The sequence below is a fragment of the Perca fluviatilis genome, chromosome 21, assembly GCF_010015445.1.
Source record: "Perca fluviatilis chromosome 21, GENO_Pfluv_1.0, whole genome shotgun sequence".
Lineage (NCBI taxonomy): Eukaryota > Metazoa > Chordata > Actinopteri > Perciformes > Percidae > Perca > Perca fluviatilis.
In genome coordinates this window covers 603,592-623,435 of record NC_053132.1, presented here as the reverse complement: position 1 = coordinate 623,435, position 19,844 = coordinate 603,592, and the positions used below count along the sequence as shown (strand labels likewise).

Sequence of the window (19,844 nt, the reverse complement as noted above, 5' to 3'; positions counted from 1 at the left end):
CCTAATTGGATGAAACCGGTTTGGAAGACTCAATTAACCCTTCTGTTGTCCTCGGGTCAAATTATTTTCAAAGTTTTTCATATCAGAAATATTGGTTTCTTACAACTAAATTGCCCCAAAAATACCTTGGATGCATGCATGTTGTATGGAACCCATACAACATTCTTCGCAGGTAAAATTTATGATTATTTCCATTGAATTTTGAGTGTTTTATTCAATTCATAGCGTTTGAAAAATGTTTTTAAATGGTTTTAAATAATTCAAAATTTCTGCTTTTTTAACTCAAAAATTAGGTATAATGTCATTTAAATTAGGGTTATTGACCAAGAATTAAAGAAAGCATTGAAAATAGCGACAAAAATGTTGGGAAAAGTGCCAAAAGTGATTGGTGCCGTTAGAGTCAACGGAAATATACAGTTGTGAGTTATCAGCGTAGAAATGCTAGTTGATATTGTGCTTTCTTATAATTTGACCAAGTAACATGTTAAGAAGAATAGCAATGGGCCAAGAGCAGAACCCTGTGTAAAGGTACTGTAGATGATCGAGAATTTCCGATTTCCACACAGAAAGACCTTCCAGACAGATAAGAACAGACTAATCTAAAACCACCAAGACATTTAATTAAAATACTATTGTTAATGGTGTCAGAAGCCGCAGATAGATCCCACAGCAGTAAAACAGTGTGTTGACCACAGTCAACTGACATTATCCATTACATGAAGAGAAACATAAAGTTTAATATATCACAAGTAATCAATGGTAAAAACTGTTGTCAATGTTTTGTTGACAATTGTTTGAGCTTCAAATTTGAATGAACTGCCTCAAAAGTAAACTCATAAAAAATAAATGGGTTTTATGATCTGAAAAATTTGTAATAACACACATTTTTAGAATTTAGATTTTAATAATAGTCTGGTGAGTTCAGCCCCGCTCTCCTAGCCTCTTGGGACCGTCCTGATCTGGCGCCAGTTTTCTACTGGCAGATCAGTCTGGCATCTTGAGATAGAGAAAATTTGGAGCAGTTCGCCAAACGCCCGACCAATCAGTGTTGGTTTTGAGGCGGGTTTAGGTGTGACGCAACGAGAAGCGACTGTTCAGTCTAAACAACGTGGCGACTTCCACGGATGAGATGAGTGTAACTATCACAGCAAATTTTATCTGAATTAGAAAGTATTCCTTCATTGAAAGAAGAGAAAAAAACGGCACTGGAGGCTTTTCTCGGAGGAAAAGATGATTTTTGCTCTTCTCCCGACTGGTTTCGGCAAGAGTTTGATCTGATTGGTTGATTTGACCCGTCTATCACCAACTATAGGTGGTGATAGACAGATGGTTTATCCAATCAGATAATCAGGATTTTTGTCCCTTCCCAAAAGTTCTCCAACGGTATGTTCCCAGATGGATATGCCGAGCAAATGTGAAGTGATCCATCTGGTGGAGTCAGGTTACAGCTCTCCCTCTCTACACTTGAAATGAAATACAAAGACAAGAACAGGAAGTCACAACTGAACTCATGAGGACACAGTCGAATGTGTTATTGTCTAAAAATAAATCTAACAAACACTCTGAAAAACTATTTTCAAACTAAAATATAAAATCCAAATGTGAAAAATAATATAAATTTTTGAATTAGAAAATTAGTCCAGACAGAAAGACACAGGAGACAAAGTGAAGACATCAGATCATCTTAATGCTCAGCTTCTTATTTATTGTCACCATACAGCAGATAAAGATTCACAATAGAGTTTCAAACCTCCACCAAACATCAACTGGCTGTCCTGAACTACAAAGATGGTTTCATTTTATAACCTTTTTCCTCTTTTAGACTTGTGTTAGCCGTTCATGCAGTGATTAACACCTGATCAGACTATATATGTGTTTCCATTTAAAGATTATGGGCCCTACTTTCCTGCTGCAGCCGCCCAACTGGAGACACATCTGACTTTTCTTCCACGTTGCAGCGAGCTGCGACAGCCTTAAACTAGGGCTGCACAATATATATATATTTTTTAAATCGCTATCGCTTGCGCAATAAACACGTTGCTAAAGGCTGCATCATGTTACGAAAGTAAAATATAACTTTCATTATTTTGCTGCCGTTTATATTAATTTCAATGTTCAACTTGTTCAATAAAAGAATGTTGGAAATTATTGTTTGTTGTATTTTAGTAGAGTACTGAAAGCAGTAGAACTGAGAACACTTGAATATCTGTTTATTTATCGCAAGGGATATTGTTATCGCCATATTCAACAACTTATCGCATATTTTTCTCATTTTGTGCAGCTCTACTTTAAATCACCACAGACAGTAACAAGAATTAAAAACATCAGTTGTTTTTCTTGTGCTGGTGCCCAGTTTCAGGAAAATAAGACCTGTTGTAAGATGAAATGCTTAATGAGAGAAAGAGAAATAAATCACAAGAGATGAGCTGATATTCTGCTGGACGTTGGTCCTGGAGAACTACAGCACAGGACGGATCTTCATGCTGATGGTCTTCAGGGAGTAGTTATAACCTTTCCAATGTGCCCACTCCACACCAACAGCATAGAGAGTTTTGTCAACCCCCCACCGATAAACACCGTTTGGATTTGAATGGTGACAGGTGTTGTACCAGAACGCCCCCAGTTGTGAAGTGGCACAGTTCCCTCCAGAGTTGTCCTGGTCTTTGTCAAAGGTGGAGAACTTCATTCTGTTGTGATAACTCAGGGAGTCTCCTACAGAAACACAGTGTTTGTCAAAAAGTATATGATATATTTCTGATGCTCTTGAAAAAAAAAAGAAATATAAATAAATACTATATATGGATGATTGAAAAAAAAGCAACCCACTCACCTGCCCCTCCATTAATGAATCCAGACACATTCAGCACGAATCCGTCACATTCTGCACCGACGGAGAACGAAGAGTACCGAGCGAACACTTTTTTCCCCTCAAAGTCCTCCATGTCGACCAGCAGCTCACTCTTCTTGTTATTTGTCAGATAGTGGATGTTGTCAAGACCTACACACACACACACACACACACACACACACACATTTATACATCTGTGCAAATTGGTAACAGTTGTGTTGTACAGATGTGTAGATAATTCGATTAAACACTGACATCTAAATTCAGGAAAAGAAGTAACTCATCTAAAGACTAAACTTTTCTGGTCACAGTTCCATTTCTGGAAGAGTTTAATGTGTGTACTTGATTAACAATGATTTTCATAAAGTCATGACAGTTAGTTTGGTTTCATTTCTCACCGAGCCAGTACTCTCCAGCAGCATTACCAAAGCCGATCTTGTATTGATCCCAGCCCCTGTAGAAGTTCACTGTGCCATCCATCCTCCTCTGGAACACCTAGGGAGGGGATGGGGGTTAACTAGCTGAACACACAAGATATCTGACAGATCATGTTTCCAGACAACAAGGTTTTTACTGGAATGTGATTTATTGTAAAGGTCCAACAGGTTGACTGAATACTCACCGTCCACCGTCCTCCTTCTGAAGTCATGTCACAGTACACCTACACACAAACACATTCATCAGTAAATGTGATAAGTTAGTAGTTTAAATTTGTAAATTAAGTTTACACTAATGAGCACGGCCACCCAGAATTTTTTGGATGAACAATTTTCAGCAGAATTTACTGAAATTAAAATAAAAGTCAATAACATGAATTACAGTACCTAAACCTAACCAATCCAACTAATGAAGGCCATAAATACTAGCCAATCAGATGCAGAGTAGGGCGGTAAATTCCATTGACATCCTAGGAAACGCATGTTTGCATCCAGGGTACTAGGGCTCTGCAATTATTCGAAATTTTGACTGTGATTTCAATTTTGGCTCCTAATGATCACAAACACGATATAATTGATCGAAAACTATTATTTTGCAAACTCTTCCATCTTGTAATTTTGTCTGAGTCTGTGTAGTAGTGATTGGGCAGTATCGAAGTCTCCCAACCAATCGTATTTTTGTGAATGTATGTGAGAAACTTTAGTTTAAAAGCATAATTAGGACTGAATCGCCACTTTTAAGATTCACGGTATTCTCATTTTTGGGTCAAATGGCCTTTTGAATGGGAGTGATAGGGGCACTCTCATGCTTGTCTCATGACGCCGGCCAGCGCAAAGTGTACCTCGACAGCAGACCTCTCTCCGGCGGGATAGATGGTGTACACTCCACTGGGTTTGCTTTTGTCTTGCTGATAGATGGCACTGCAGTCTACCGGTTGTAGAAGCTTCTGGCAGCTGGCCAACAGAGGAGCCAGCAGGAGGAGGAAGACTGAAACCAGCTGGAACAGAAGAGATGTTGTAATTTTGACTGAGGTTTGAATCTTACAAAGTGTTTTAACAGACCTTTAGCTTCATGGCGGTGTTGACAAAGTCAGTACTCAGAGACAGAAAAGGTTGGGCTAATTTACAAAAATGATCTACGTGGGTTGTCCCTGTAGTAGTCTGGATCAATGGAAGTACATTTTCCAACCTGATCTCAAAGAAATCCGTGAAATGAACACGGCCCTTAACTCAAAATCTGTGGCAGTTTCAAGGAATCGCCGAAAATTCCGTGATAGGCCCACGGAAGATTTCTGTGAAATTAACACAGCCCCTTAAAAGTCTGTGATGGGCCCACGGAATAATGAACATGGCCCCTTAAGTTAAGGAAAAGGTTGTGGGTGGGCGGGAAAACAACATATTGCGTTTAGGAAAAGGACAGGATGGCTGGTTGGGTTTAGGAAAAGAAGAACGAGTTGATTTAGGAAAAGAAGAACGGGACAGTTAGGGTTTAGGAATCGTGAAAAGTGGGACACAATCCCCGGTCCCCTGGGTGAAAGTCCTGTGTTGTTTGATACATCCACCACCCCAACCAACCTCCCTACGTGGATTTTCGGGCTTTCATACTACTCACTAGCGTTGTCGCACTTAATGCTACGTCATCTTCTCATCGTCTTTACATTGGCATTGTTTTCCGTGGTGGCCAGATGGAATATTCACACATTCCGTGCCACCACCACGTAATGCGCTGTTAACAGTTCGTCATCATTTCACGGATAAAGACATCAGGACCCTTCCTCTCTCTGTGTGTTGCGTTCTGAAAATCCCTTCGCTACAAGAAACAACAACTGTTGAGCTAAAAAACTTTTTTCCAGCTTACCAGAGTACATTAACTGTAATAAGACCACCTTTTCAAGTTAACTTGGGCATGAATGTGTTCACACTTATCAAACAAACTGGACTTTAGGTTCAACTTTTGGGATCCAGGTATTTCCCCCAACTTGGATATGTCCCCCCTCGAAAGGCCCATTTGGAGCAACAACAAAAAAGGTACAGTCTACCCACTACAGTAAATTAGACTACACAACTGCCTGTAACAAAAATCTAATCTACTGATATTAAGCTTCTTTACAGTTTCAGAACTTAACTTGTAAAATATGAGTTCATAAACTTGCCTTCATTGTCAGATTTCTGCTGAAATGAATCAACTGCTGATGTAGATCTGTCTGATGCTCTGAAAAAATCAATAAGAGTAAATTAAAAATGGTAACACTTAATAATAATTGTACATAAATTATATTTACAACTCTACAAGACAGAACAAAGCCAGAAATCTTGATGTAGTCATGGACTCAGACCTGAATTTCAACAGCCACATTAAGACAATTACAAAGTCAGTCCATTATCACCTTAAAGGTCCCATGGCATTAAAATTTCACTTCATGAGGTTTTTTAACATTAATATGCATCCCCCCAGCCTGCCTATGGTCCCCCAGTGGCTAGAAATGGTGATAGGTGTAAACCGAGCCCTGGGTATCCTGCTCTGCCTTTGAGAAAATGAAAGCTCAGATGGAATCTTCTCCTTATGAGGTCATAAGGGGCAAGGTTACCTCCCCTTTCTCTGCTTTGCCCGCCCAGAGAATTTGGCCCCCCCATGAGAGAGAGACATCATGGCTTTCAAACAAGCAAAGTGGCAGTTGGTCAAGGCCACACCCCCACCCTCCACCATGGAAAAACTTGTCCATGCTTTTATCTTCAGTAGACTTGACTACTGTAACGTGTCTTTACAGGTCCCCCTAAAAAAATCAATTAGACAGCTGCAGCTGATTCAGAACGCTGCTGCCCGAGTCCTCACTAAAACCAAGAAAGTGGATCACATCACTCCTGTTCTGAAGTCTTTACACTGCTTCCAGTGCCTCAAATAATTGATTTCAAAATACTTTTGCTGGTTTATAAATCACTTAACGGTTTAGGGCCAAAATACATTTCTGATCTGCTACTACATTATGACCCACCCAGACCTCTCAGGTCATCTGGGACAGGTCTGCTTGCTGTCCCCAGAGTCAGAACTAAACGGGGGGAAGCAGCGTTTAGTTTTTATGCTCCACATATCTGGAACAAAATACCAGAAAACTGCTGATCCTGCAACTCTCAGTTCTTTTAAATAAAGGCTGAAGACCTTTCTTTTTGATGTTGCCTTTCTTTAAATAATTGTTAATTTCTTATACTAAAGTTACATTGTTTAAACTGTATGACAATCTATATAAGCATATAAGTAAAATTAAAAAAGTAAGACTGGTGTGACCGGCTCGTTCTGGGAACAGCAAGGATTGCAGGTGGATTACGTGTATAGAGCAACGACTTACATTATTATACATTGTCCACACTAGCAGCTTAAAATGTCATATTTTATCTGCTTTTATATTTGTAACTGTTTTTCACTGCTCTTTAATGTTTAATTTCTTCTACTGCACTGTAACTTTTATTCTGTTTTTAATTTTTAATCGTTTTTAACTGTTCTTTAACATTTTATATAAGGAAATTTGAATTGCCCTGTTTATTTTTAGTTAAAGCTGCCTTGCCTTGCCTTACAATTCTTTAGAGTATATGTCCACTGCTGTGACTGGTCAGTTTTTTTGAAGAAGACATGAATAATAAATCAGAAATCATGATTGAAATATCTTAGTTGATGCATTAATTAATATATTGTTCCTGCATTAAGTCATGCTTGAGATACTTTTAATCGGTCGTTTTTGTTATTCGATTTTCATTTCATAAACATATTGAAAAAAACATTGATTTTGTTTTAAATAAAATTTGAAATTGAATACAAGCTTTTTTTTCATGTGAAATAGATAGGAAAAGTTTAAATAGGTATTTTCTTTTCTATTTTATATAACAATCTAAAAAAAAGTTTGTTTTTCATATTCAGAACGATGTTGTCATTTCCAAGGAAAGCCAGCGCTACCAGTGTTGGCAGGTGACAGGAGAGCAAGATAATACATGTGACATTATGAATAATCCCAAGCATTATCAAGGTATAGTTTCAAATAATTTTAGCTGGGGAAAATGTAGTAGGTGTGTTGTGAAATGAAATCCTTTAATAAGATTTCTTCTTTTGTTTTGTTTTTATTTTTGTTATATAAAATATAAATCAAAATTTTAATACTTTGAATGAATGCTTGTATTTCAATTAAATTTTATTTTAAACGAATTAACATCGTTTTTTTTTTTAACTGTTTATGAAATAATAAATGAAAACTATAGAACTCTAACTATACATCACTGATAGTTCTTGAAGTACTACATGACAGAATTCATGCTTTTTCATGCATGAAGTCATGATAATTCATGTACCAGTATTATAAAGTTTTACAAACATTTTTAGTCTCAGTCAACAAGCACAGGCAACAGATATGTGAATGAAGAATAAGAAGTGTTGGTTTTCAGGGTATCATTGGATAATCCGTAATACATTTGTAATTAGAAAATTAATAACCTGTGTATTTGTTAACTGCTTTAAAAAAAAAAAATGAAAAAAACGTTTCTGTTGTCTGAAGCAAAAAAAACAAAAATCAGGTCAGCTGTCTCGACTACTTTCTTCAAAAGGAAAAACAGTATTTGCAAAAACCAAAATTAATCAGTTTGCAAAGAAAAATCAAACATCAAAAAACCCATGTCACTGTTTTTGGTTTCAAACAATAAAATGATTTATACACAGTGTTTGAATGTTTTTAAATTATTTCTAATCATATATAATAATCTAACAATAATAATAATAATAATGAATTGACTTTACATAGCGCTTTTCACGAACTCAAATACCAGAAACAGTTTTTACGTTTTTAATTTTAAAACAAATATGTTTTTTTGTTAATTACAAATGAAGTACAGATTATCCAATGATACACTGACTTTTGGTGTTTAGGTTCTGGCCTCGCTGCTCCCAAAAATACACTAAGAAAAGAACAACAGAGAAGAGATTTTAGTTTCCCAAAAGACGATCTAACCGGAACAATGTTAACTGTTACCGTAAAGACTCAAATGTCTCACACACGATTACCAGAAAGTTCATTAAACTGTCACTTTTCTTTTCCTTTAGTTAAAATGCAACAAACTTCAGCTCAACTTTTCTGTAAATTCAGTCATTTTGGGTTGAACAAAAATCCCCAAAAGACGGTCATGTTGCCACAGCTGATCTCCCGGTCTCTGTAATGTCTTTGGTTGGATGCTTACCTGTCTGAACTCAGCTGCAGGTTGAACTGAAGAGTCTTCGTGTCTTCAGAGGAAATAAGCTGCTGCTTTCTGCTTCAGTCGGTCACAACTTCACTACTTATATCTGCAGAAGGCTGTGATGTCACATCGCCTGCCCTTTTTACCAATGAAGACATACAATTCCAAGGAACTTTTCTAAGTGTGTATTTAGTTTAAACCAAATATTTGAACATCAGCCCAGGTAGATATTACTTTAATAGAAGAAGATCATGTTTCTCTTTAATAAACAGAATTGTGTTACCAGAGGACTTCTACATTATGTTTATTTAGTCAGTGATAACCGGATCTCTTCTGATGATTTCTGTTAATTCAAACAGGACATCCTTATTAATGAACATGGCCTGCTCCAGCTTTTCTCCCAAACGACTAAAGGGGAGAAAAAGGGAAGGCTCCAGGGATTTATATGCATTTATATGCAGGACCACAGAAGAAGAAATAAAAGAGGACTGAACTTCAACACAGAGCCCACATTGCACCAGATACATTTTAAGAGAGAGAGTAATAGATTTTGTGTAATTATAAAAAGTAATATATAGGCAGATATGATGAAACAAAATTACAAAACATAAAACAAAAAGATGCCCATATCAACAAACCACACCGGCCTAACTACATAAACAGTAGAACAAACCAGCAATAGCAGCAGGGGCAGGGCTAGAAAGGGGCACAGGGGGTAATCCAGCCCCCTGGAATAAGATTGGCCCCACCTGGTACTTCATATATTCATGAACATATATATCAACTAATTCTAAATATCTCACAGGCTCATGATTAGCTCAGCCACCCTACCCTCTCTGCCTGTGGCCGTTCGGCAGCCAGGTGACAGTACCATAGATATAAAACAGATAGAAAGGCCATTTCCATTCAAATCAACGTAGCAGAATGGTCAGAGTAGCAGCCATTTTTTATGTACCATTGCCATGGTAACATATAAACTTCTGATAATGAGCCGACTGCCACTGGGTCTAACGTTGGTGGTCTGCTGACCCACTGCTGCTGGGTCTAACGTAGGTCTGCTGACCCACTGCTGGGTCTAATGTTAGAGGTCTGCTGACCCACTGCTGCTGGGTCTAACGTTAGAGGTCTGCTGACCCACTGCTGCTGGGTCTAACGTTAGAGGTCTGCTGACCCACTGCTGGGTCTAATGTTAGAGGTCTGCTGACCCACTGCTGCTGGGTCTAACGTTAGCGGTCTGCTGACCCACTGCTGCTGGGTCTAACGTTAGTGGTCTGCTGACCCACTGCTGCTGGGTCTAACGTTAGCGGTCTGCTGACCCACTGCTGCTGGGTCTAACGTTAGTGGTCTGCTGACCCACTGCTGCTGGGTCTAACGTTAGTGGTCTGCTGACCCACTGCTGCTGGGTCTAACGTTAGTGGTCTGCTGACCCACTGCTGCTGGGTCTAACGTTAGCGGTCTGCTGACCCACTGCTGCTGGGTCTAACGTTAGTGGTCTGCTGACCCACTGCTGCTGGGTCTAACGTTAGAGGTCTGCTGACCCACTGCTGCTGGGTCTAACGTTAGTGGTCTGCTGACCCACTGCTGCTGGGTCTAACGTTAGCGGTCTGCTGACCCACTGCTGCTGGGTCTAACGTTAGTGGTCTGCTGACCCACTGCTGTTGGGTCTAACATTATTATTCCATTATTATTATTATTATTATTATTATTATTAAGGTTAACATATCCCGAAGCGCGCGCGTGGCTCTCCTCCCAGCGAGGCCCACAGTTTACAACCCCACTGACGCGATTGTCACTATGACAACTAACAACAGTCTCCATTTAGTTTTGTGCCAATCAAATGACCACGGGAAACAGTTCAGTGACCTTTCTATCCATTTTCATTTCTAGGGACCTACTCTGATCCAATGGAAATCACAATTGTCAGATTGACAGCACTCTAGCCCAATGGATTGGGGGGGGGCAACAGGTGGGGCCAATCCTATTCCAGGGGGGCTGGATTTCACCCTGTGCCCCCCTTCTAGCCCTGCTCCTGCTGCTATTGCTGGTTTGTTCTACTGTTTATGTAGTTAGGCCAGTGTGGTTTGTTGTTATGGGCATCTTTTTCTTTTATGTTTTGAAATTTTGTGTCATCATATCTGTCTATATGTCACTTTTATAATTACACAAAAATGTATTACTTCTCTCTTAAAATGTATCTGGTACAATGTGGGCTCTGTATTGAAGTTCAGTCATCCTTTATTTTTTTTCTTCTGTGGTCCTGCATATACATATAAATCCCCTTGATCCCCTTTCCCCCCTTAGTCATTTGGGAGAAAAGCTGGAGCAGGCCATGTTCATTAATAAGGATGTCTTTGAATGAACAAGTCATCTGAAAGAGATCCGGGTATCAATGACTAAATAAACATAATGTAGAAGTCCTCTGGTAACACAATTCTGTTTATTAAAGAGAAACATGATCTTCTTCTATTAAAGTAATATCTACCTGGGCTGATGTTCAAATATTTGGTTTAAACTAAATACACACTTAGAAAAGGTCCTTGGAATTGTATGTCTTATTGGTAAAAAAGGGCAGGCGATGTGACATCACAGCCTTCTGCAGATATAAGTAGTGAAGTTGTGACCGACTGAAGCAGAAAGCAGCAGCTTGTTTCCTCTGAAGACACGAAAGACTCTTCAGTTCGACCTGCAGCTGAGTTCAGACAGGTAAGCATCCAACCAGAGACATTACAGAGACGGGACGAATCAGCTGTGGCAACATGACCGTCTTTTAGGGGATTTTTGTTCAACCCAAAATGACTGAATTTACAGAAATGTTGAGCTGAAGTTTGTTGCATTTTAACGAAAAAAGATCAGTGACAGTTTAATGAACTTTCTTTGGCAATCGTGTGTAGACATTTGAGTCTTTAAGGTAACATTAGTGCGTTAACATTGTTCCGTTAGATCGTCTTTTGGGAAATGTTACATGCGAGACAAAGCCTGTCTGCATGTGTCTCTCTCTCTTTTCTTTTTTTCTTTGCTCACTCTGTTTTCTCTCCTGGGGCCTCATGTATAAACGTTACATACGCACGAAAAGCTTGTGTACGCTGGTTTTCTGGACACTTTGTGATGTATAAAAATTTACTTGACGTGAGAATGTGCAGGCCGTCACGCAAAGTCTTTTCTGGCTCTGTAACGTGGCGGGCGATTTTAACTGAAAAGTGCCGAAAAATCACTGAACATTATGTAAGGCGTACACAAAATAATGTTTCCACTACAGTTACTGGCATACGTCTGTGACGTTGTCTATGAAAAAACATAATTATACCCGCTGATTCTCCATAAAAGTTTGAATATTTATGTGGATAATGTTTCACATCTTTCACACAACTGTTTAATTTGCAGGCTACTTAATCTCTGTTAAACATCAGGACGGGAAATAAATGATAAATCCACTTAGAAAATACTTTCAGTCATCCTCTGTATTTCCCAGAGATGAAATATCTTACTGGCAACAAAAAGATCGGCACAGAAAATGCAACAGTGTCTGTGAGTCTTTAGTTGCTGAGGCTCAGACATCCATGGCGCACAGGAGGCGGGACGCACGGATCCATCTCCCCAGGAACAAACGCTGTATCGGGGGGGGGCTAACTCATGTGATGCGTAACTGATCCCGTGGATGATGAGTAGGCTATAAAGTGGTCTAAAGGTATCGCTCGCGCTGGTTTCACTGAGCCTACTAACACTTAATAAATAAAATAAATGGCATTACATCAGTGAGTTCAAACTGCTTATTGTGCGTAATTTGGACTGACACTGAGATGTATGTTGTTCTGTAACTGGTGTGGCGCTGCCGCTATTCTCTTGATTTCCACTTCGACATTAAACATTTTTTTTTTAAATTTCTGCCATGGTTCGGTGCATTCACCGCCCCGTCACCATTTGCCACTCTGGCCATTTTCTTTTATTGCTTATCCAAGATGACAAACCTCCAAGGGAAAAAAAAATTTCCCCCCCCCCCTCCGCGAAAAAAAACTAAAACTCAGTTTTTTGCAGCGGGTAACCCGTTGTGATTGGACAAAGAATAACATCAAGGGCGCATTTATAGTAATTTCCATGTTAATTTATGGGAGGAGGCAAGGCGGGGTCGGTCACTCATTCACGTGGATTGTCATGTATAAAGGGAAGGTGCACAGGACCTGGCGTACGACCAGTTTTATACATGTGACTATTTCTGTGCGTAGGAACTTTTCAAGTTTTGGCTGTACGCCATCTTCTGGTATGAAAAGCTGTTTGGAGTTGACCAATCAGCATTCGAGGTGGCAGTCAATAAAAGGACTCCTGAGAAGTGGGAGCTCTCTCTTGCTCTGCACTGCTGGCTGGTTGCCAGTCTTCCTGTACTTTATGCTGTGGCTGTTGTTTGGTTATTAAACTGTAGAGTTTTGTGAGGTGGAGGTTGAGGACCTTAGGTAAGTTGGGGTACCCTGTACAACTTGCACGTAGTTGATCTTTGTATAGATCCACCAGGGGCCTGTTGCACAAAAGTAGAACGAAGAAATCTAGAATAACTGAAAAAGCGCAGCTTGACTTCGTGTGGTCCGCTCATCGCGGCTTAATCGGTTGGACGTTTGCCGAGCCAGGATGAGAAGGTGAAGCTATGTCAGCCAGGTGTAGATAAGTGCTCGTTCACGGCTTTCTTAAATAGACCACGGTATCGATCACAGATTTACTGATGCAGAAATGGAGAAGACGCGTGCGGCATATGTTTCACCTGCTGAGCAGCAGCTTCTAATGGAAAATTACCAGGAGGTGAAACATATAATATATTATATATACTATATAACATGCAAAAAGGGAAATACAGCTCTTGTTATCAGATAGAGAGAAAAAGCCCGACAGACAGTAGTGGACCGACTAAAGGATTTAAAAAGATCTACTTAAGCGCCTACTAGTCACTCCACATTTTTACAAAGTTGTACACTCTGTTTTAATTGCTTTTAATATGCTTGTTTTATGTGTTGATTGTATTGCTGTATGTGTTGTTATGTGCTAAATGGGCTGGTTTTACTGTAAAGTGTCTTTGAGTAGCGTATTAATCACTATATAAATAAAATGTATTATTATTTAGCCTACTTTGCCAGTCAGCAAGTCAGCAGAGGGAATTCTTGTTCCTCGGGCAATTTACCCTAAGGACTCGGCTTAATTTCAAACCCCTATTCATAATGCGAGAATATGCTTTACAACTATATGCACAAATCTCTATAATCTATGTCTAATTCTAAATATCTTTCTACAATTAATGTTCATACAGAACAAACACGAAGCTGCTCTGGGCTTCTCAGGTGCCGCAAGCATATCAGTAGCAGAAGTAGCAGTGCTTTGCCTTTCTGAGAATATAGTTCCCAGTTTATATACTGTTAGAAGATGGCTGTGTGTCATGTGACCTTGTTATTTGTACACACTGTGACTACAAATCACAACATTTAAATAGGAAAATGTTGGCGTTATTTTGTCACTTATTGGGAGCAGTAGGCTAGTTGGAACCAGTTACCTCCAGAATCTGTGCTAAGCTAAGCTAATGCTGGCGGCGTCAGACAGCGTTCCAGCACGCACTGAGATGAGAAGGGTATGTATGGACTGGTCTAACTCTGGGGGTTACGGTGAATAAGACAAAGTCCCAATAAGTCGGCGTGTTCCTTTAAAAGAAATAAAGACACTTTATGATCCATTTCTGTGTAAACTGTATAAAATTAAAATTCCTCTGAAATAAATGAAATGTTTTTTTTGTTTTTTTATATATTCGTACAGAGTGAAGAAACCGATCCACCTGAGCTACGACATTGATGGCATCGACCCCTCTGTTACCCCGGCAACAGGGACACCTACAGAGAGGGAGTCTACATCGCCGAACACCTCGGTCAGACAGGTACCAACGCTGAAGCTACGCTTTCATTTAACCTTTGTGATGTCTTCACGTCTACCAAGCGACTTGTTATGTTTTTATGGGTCCAAATTTTAAATTAAACCTTTTTTTTCAACATTTTGATTAGTGGTATGCAATCGGATCGATACTAAATAAATACAGGACCAGTATCGCAGATATCGATACTTTTTAATAATTAAGGTGGATGCATCGTCAAATTGCTAAATCTGAATGAAGTCTCAGGACCTTTAAGTGGTTTTGTGTGTGTTTATTTTTTTAAATAAGTTATAACCGAGGACAGAATTTTCATATGCTTGTATAAAGTTGTTGTGTTACCACAGTATCTTACAGCCTTTTTATATATAGCTGTAGCCTCAGATACAATAAGCTGTTCTGACCACACATCACTGATCGTTGATGATCATCTCTCTCTCCTTCACTCCTTCACTCGCTGTCAGTCAGCTGATCACATTGTCCGCCTTCTTCTAAAATATTAGAAACCCTTAAGCAGAACTAGACAACCCAAGACGTTATACATTTGGTGTTGCTCCTTTAGCCTATTTCTGAGACCAGAAGTGTCGGCGAGTTTTGGAAATTCTGTCCACTAAACGAGGGACCGTCTAGACCGTGTGTTTACAGTGTTTGGTGCATTTTAAGTACAGTGTGAACGCAAACCGAACCAAATGAAAAATACAAAAATGTTGCATCTTCACTCCTCTGAATTGAACCTATGGAGTCTGCTGAGCCCATAGGTGTGAAATAATATTAAGTAATACTAATAATCTTTTTTATATATTATATTTTATATATTATTACTGTAAATTTGTTTTTAAATATATATATATATATATGTGGTCTGGATAATATATGTTGTTTGTATAGCTGGAGTTTGTAACAATAATAATTTCCCCCTGGGATTATTAGAGTATTTCTGATTCTGAAAGCGTGAAGTGTATTAACACCCTATTTTATTATGCACATTCTATAACTTGTATTTAAGCTATATCTGAACTATCTATATGCATGAGGATTCAAGTGAACTCTACCACATTTCTATAGGAAATGGCCACAGGAAACATCTGGAATGTGTTATGAGTGGAGCCTCCAAAACAGAGAGGCCTTTGTGGGATATGTGCCAATACTATTGGTCAAACTATTGTTCCCTCCCCTATCGATGATACATGGTTATAGATATATACGGATTTCAAACAAAGAACCTCAGAGAGACCATTTTTGAGAATCTGGGTGAGGTCCTCTCAGAGCTCTGCAGAGCTTGTAAATTGATGCTGAATTCTTTGATGTAAATAAACCTTTATAATCAAGAAACAGTGTCAGCGGATTCCTCTCCACACAACATTACAGCATTGCTACTACAAAACACACCACAAGCGCCCTAAATGTCTCCTGTGCCCGTCCTGCAGGTCTTCTGTCGGCAGTGGACATGGTGGAGGTGAATCCTCTGAGGGGTCAAAGTGACGAGACGTCCGGTCCACAGTCAGCACGGCCGTGGATCTGCTGCTCAGATGTTTTGGACGCCTCCGTGAGGGAAACCACTCACCGGATTACCGCCTGCCCGAGCCTTGACGGCGGACAACGCTGAAGTCTCTGACTGAACTGACGGACGCCTGAACGTCTCTGATGAAGGGGACAATCAGATTTTAACTTCAGAGATGATTAAACTCCTGTAATGTGATGTCAGAGTGCAGGTGCAAGCTTGTGTTTAAACCAAGGAAACGAAACGAAACAAAGATCTTGCTTTTGGGAATTTTACTAACATAAAAAGCACAAATTATGTAATTTATTGATTAATCTACTGTATCAAGTATCTTTTTGATTAATTATTTTGTCTATAAATTATCACAAAAGAATAAAACATTCAAGAGTGACAAAGTGAAGACATCAGATCATCTTAATGCTCAGCTTCTTATTTATTGTCACCGTACAGCAGATAAAGATTCACATTAGAGTTTCAAATCTCCACCAAACATCAACTGGCTGTCCTGAACTACAAAGATGTTTTCATTTTATAACCTTTTTCCTCTTTGAGAATCACATTAGCAGTTCATGCCGTGATTAACAACCGATCAGACTATATATGTGTTTCCATTTAAAGATTATGGGCCCTACTTTCCTGCTGCAGCCGCAACTGGAGACACATCTGACTTTTCTTCCACGTTGCAGCGAGCTGCGACTGCCTTAAACTAGGGCTGCACAATATACTGTTTTTTTTCATCGCTATAGCGATATTGACTTGCAGAATAAACACATCGCTAAAGGCTGCGACATATCGCGAAAGTAAAATGTGACTTTCATTATTTTTTTTGTGCTGCTAATTATATTCAATTCAATGTTCAATTTGTTCAGTAAAAAATGCTAGAAATTATGTTTTTTTGTTTTAAATTCAACAAACTGTTGTATTTTAGTAGAATACTAAAAGTAGAACTGAGAACACTTTAATATCTGTTTACTTATCGCAAGTGATATCGTTATCGCCATATTCAACAACTTATCACATATTTTTCTCATATTGTGCAGCTCTACTTTAAACCACCACAGACGGTAACAAGAATTACAAACGTCAGTTGGTTTTCTTGTGCTGGTGCCCAGTTTCAGGAAAATAAGAACTGTTGTGAGATTAAATGCTTAATGAGAGAAAGAGAAATAAATCAGAAGAGATGAGCTGATATTCTGCTGGACGTTGGTCCTGGAGAACTACAGCACAGGACGGACCTTCATGCTGATGGTCTTCAGGGAGTAGTTATGACCTTTCCAATGAAACCAATTCACTCCAACAGCAAAGATAGTGCTGTCAGCTCCCCAATGATAAACACCGTTTGGATTTGCATAGTGACAGGTGTTGTACCAGAACGCCCCCAGGTATGATCTGGCACAGTTCCCTCCATCGTTGTCCTGGTCTCTGTCGAAGGTGGAGAACTTCATTCCGTTGTGATAACTCAGGGAGTCTCCTACAGAAACACAGTGTTTGTCAAAAAGTATATGAGACTATTTGTGATGCCCTTGAAGAAAAGAAAAAAAATATATATATATATATATATATATATATATAAAAATATATATATATATATAAAGAAATACTATATATGGATGATAGAAAACACACTCACCTGCCCCTCCATTAATGAATCCAGACACACTCAGCATAAAATCACATTCTACACCGACGGAGAACAAAGAGTACCGAGCGAACGCTTTTTTCCCCTCAAAGTCCTCCATGTCGACCAGCAGCTCACTCTTCTTGTTGTTTGTCAGGAGGTGGATGTTTTCGAGACCTGCGCGGACACACTTTTATTATTTGATATTTTGTACAGATGTGTAGATATTTCAATTAAACACTGACATTTAATTAAATTTAGGAAGATAACTAAGTGACTGTGTTTTGGTCACAGTTCCATTTCTGGAGTTACACAACAGAGTTTAATGTGTGTACTTAATTAACAGTGATTTTCACAGCTGTGAGGTTGGTTTAATTTCTCACCGAGCCAGTACTCCCCAGTAGCATTACCAAAGCCTTTCTTGTATTGATCCCAGCCCCTGTAGAAGTTCACTGTGCCATCCATCCTCCTCTGGAACACCTAGGGGGGACAGGATGGGGGGATTAACTAACTAAACACACAAGATCGATATCTATCTATCATGTTTCCAGACAACAAGGTTTTTACTGGAATGTGATTTATTGTGAAGGTCCAACAGGTTGACTGAATACTCACCGTCCACCGTCCTCCTTCTGAAGTCATGTCACAGTACACCTACACACAAACATATTCATCAGTAAATGTGATCATTTAGTGGTTTAAATTTGTACATTAAGTTTACACTAATGAGCACGGCAGAATTTAAACAAATTAAAATAAAACTCAATAACACAAACTACAGTGCCTAAACCTGACCAATCCAACTAACGAAGGCAACAAATACTAGCCAATTAGATGCAGAGTATGGCGAGACATTCCTTTGCCATCCTAGGTAACGCATGTTTGCATCCCGGGCACTAGGGCTGTGCAATTAATCGGAAGTTTTGACTGTGATTTTGATTTTGGCTCCTAACGATCACAAACACAATGTAATCTTACCCAACCAATCATTTGTATAGCAAAATAACTAATGAAAACAAACATATCAAACTACTGAACACTTGAACAAACATCAGAGAATCAATTATCGAATGTATGCAGATGGTGCAGTCATTTTTACAAAAGACATTCAAGAAGCTGCCTTAATTCTTACATCTGCAATTACCCATGTTCAGTATTGGCTTACTAAATCAGGTCTTTTATAGAATACCAAAAAGATCTTTGTAAATGTGTGTGTATGATGTTTACAAAAAAAACAGTAGAGGTGACACATAGAGGGGAGGAGGTTGACATTGTAATTGCATTAAAGTATCTTGGGGTCACATTGGACTCGACATTAACCTTTCCAAGTCACCTGAAGAAAGGTTTCAAATACTGCTTGTTTTATGTTCAAGGCTCTGTATGGGCTTGCCCCACGTCCTTTAAATTAATTCAATAAAAAGATGGCTGACAGCATCGACACGTATTGGCATCAACGTGCACCACATTTGGACAAACTGTGCTGTCCGTAAAGGGAAGTAAATATTGGAATAGTCTACCATGTGCAATAAGGCAGTGTCTTAAAAATTCTACTTGTAAGACTCAGCTCAAACAATGTAAATTTTTCACAGCAGACATTTTGACTTATCATAGTAGGAAAAGCACAGCTGAAATTGATAACCTTAAAGCGTAACTCTCGCCAAAATGCATCCTAGGGTAATTTTGTGAATGTACGTGAGTCAAACTTTAATTTAAAAGCATATTTAGGACCGAATTGCCACTGTTAAGATTCACCGTATTCTCGTTTTTGGGTCAAATGGCCTTTTGAATGGGAGAGCTAGGGGCACTCTCATGCTAGTCTCAAAATAGCTATTTTCGAAATACTAAGAAGGCTCAACACAACGTGAAACGTTGCTTGAGGTATCACCAGGAGCTCTACACCTTAACACAAGCATTGACAACATTGTTTGTGTACCTAGAGTTTACTAAAAAGAAAGTTTTTGTGCAACTTACGGCAGCTGTTGTTGTTTCCGGCTGCAGACATTTTGTCAGTCAAAAACAATCGATTTCCGAATGCAAGGTAACAGGGAGGAGAGTAAAGATGGAAAGCTCCTAAAGCTTAGTTCCATACAAATGCACGGATAAGTCGTTTTTTTCGTTATTGAAAAACAATATTGACTTTGTAGTTGAAAAAGAAGCCTCATATGGAGTCCGTTCATTCGCATTCGGATATCGACTCGTTTTGACTGCCGAGGTGGTAGTGGCCGGAAACAAAAACAGCTGCGGTGAGTGCTGCAAAACCTTTCTTTTTAGTAAATCTGTGTACACAAACAATGTTGTCAATGCTTTCGTTAAGGTGTAGAGCCCCTGGTGATACT

General features: G+C 39.1%; 2 protein-coding genes and 1 pseudogene across 3 annotated transcripts in view; 1 reads left to right on the top strand and 2 right to left on the bottom strand.

Annotated features, from left to right (window-relative positions):
* LOC120551561 overlaps positions 1–16,088 on the top strand; it is a 33,825-nt pseudogene extending 17,737 nt beyond the window's left edge.
* On the bottom strand, positions 1,667–8,571 carry LOC120551420 (microfibril-associated glycoprotein 4-like). The gene is made up of 7 exons (XM_039788853.1): positions 8,500–8,571; positions 5,439–5,497; positions 4,128–4,283; positions 3,471–3,509; positions 3,247–3,343; positions 2,831–2,998; positions 1,667–2,712 (listed from the first exon to the last, which is right to left on the bottom strand). Exons 2-7 carry the CDS (start codon positions 5,442–5,444, stop codon positions 2,459–2,461), a joined length of 720 nt encoding a protein of 239 aa, XP_039644787.1. The 5' UTR covers positions 5,445–5,497; positions 8,500–8,571; the 3' UTR covers positions 1,667–2,458.
* A 211-nt stretch (positions 16,089–16,299) lies between the features above and the next one.
* Positions 16,300–19,844, bottom strand: part of LOC120551409 (microfibril-associated glycoprotein 4-like) — a 37,808-nt gene continuing 34,263 nt past the window's right edge. For both annotated transcript variants that reach the window (XM_039788838.1, XM_039788836.1), the window contains 4 exons: positions 18,124–18,162; positions 17,892–17,988; positions 17,521–17,685; positions 16,300–17,361 (listed from right to left, as the gene is read on the bottom strand). In XM_039788838.1, the coding sequence (XP_039644772.1) occupies positions 17,108–17,361; positions 17,521–17,685; positions 17,892–17,988; positions 18,124–18,162 (555 nt within the window). In that variant the 3' untranslated portion in view covers positions 16,300–17,107. The remainder of the gene's footprint in view (positions 17,362–17,520; positions 17,686–17,891; positions 17,989–18,123; positions 18,163–19,844) is intronic.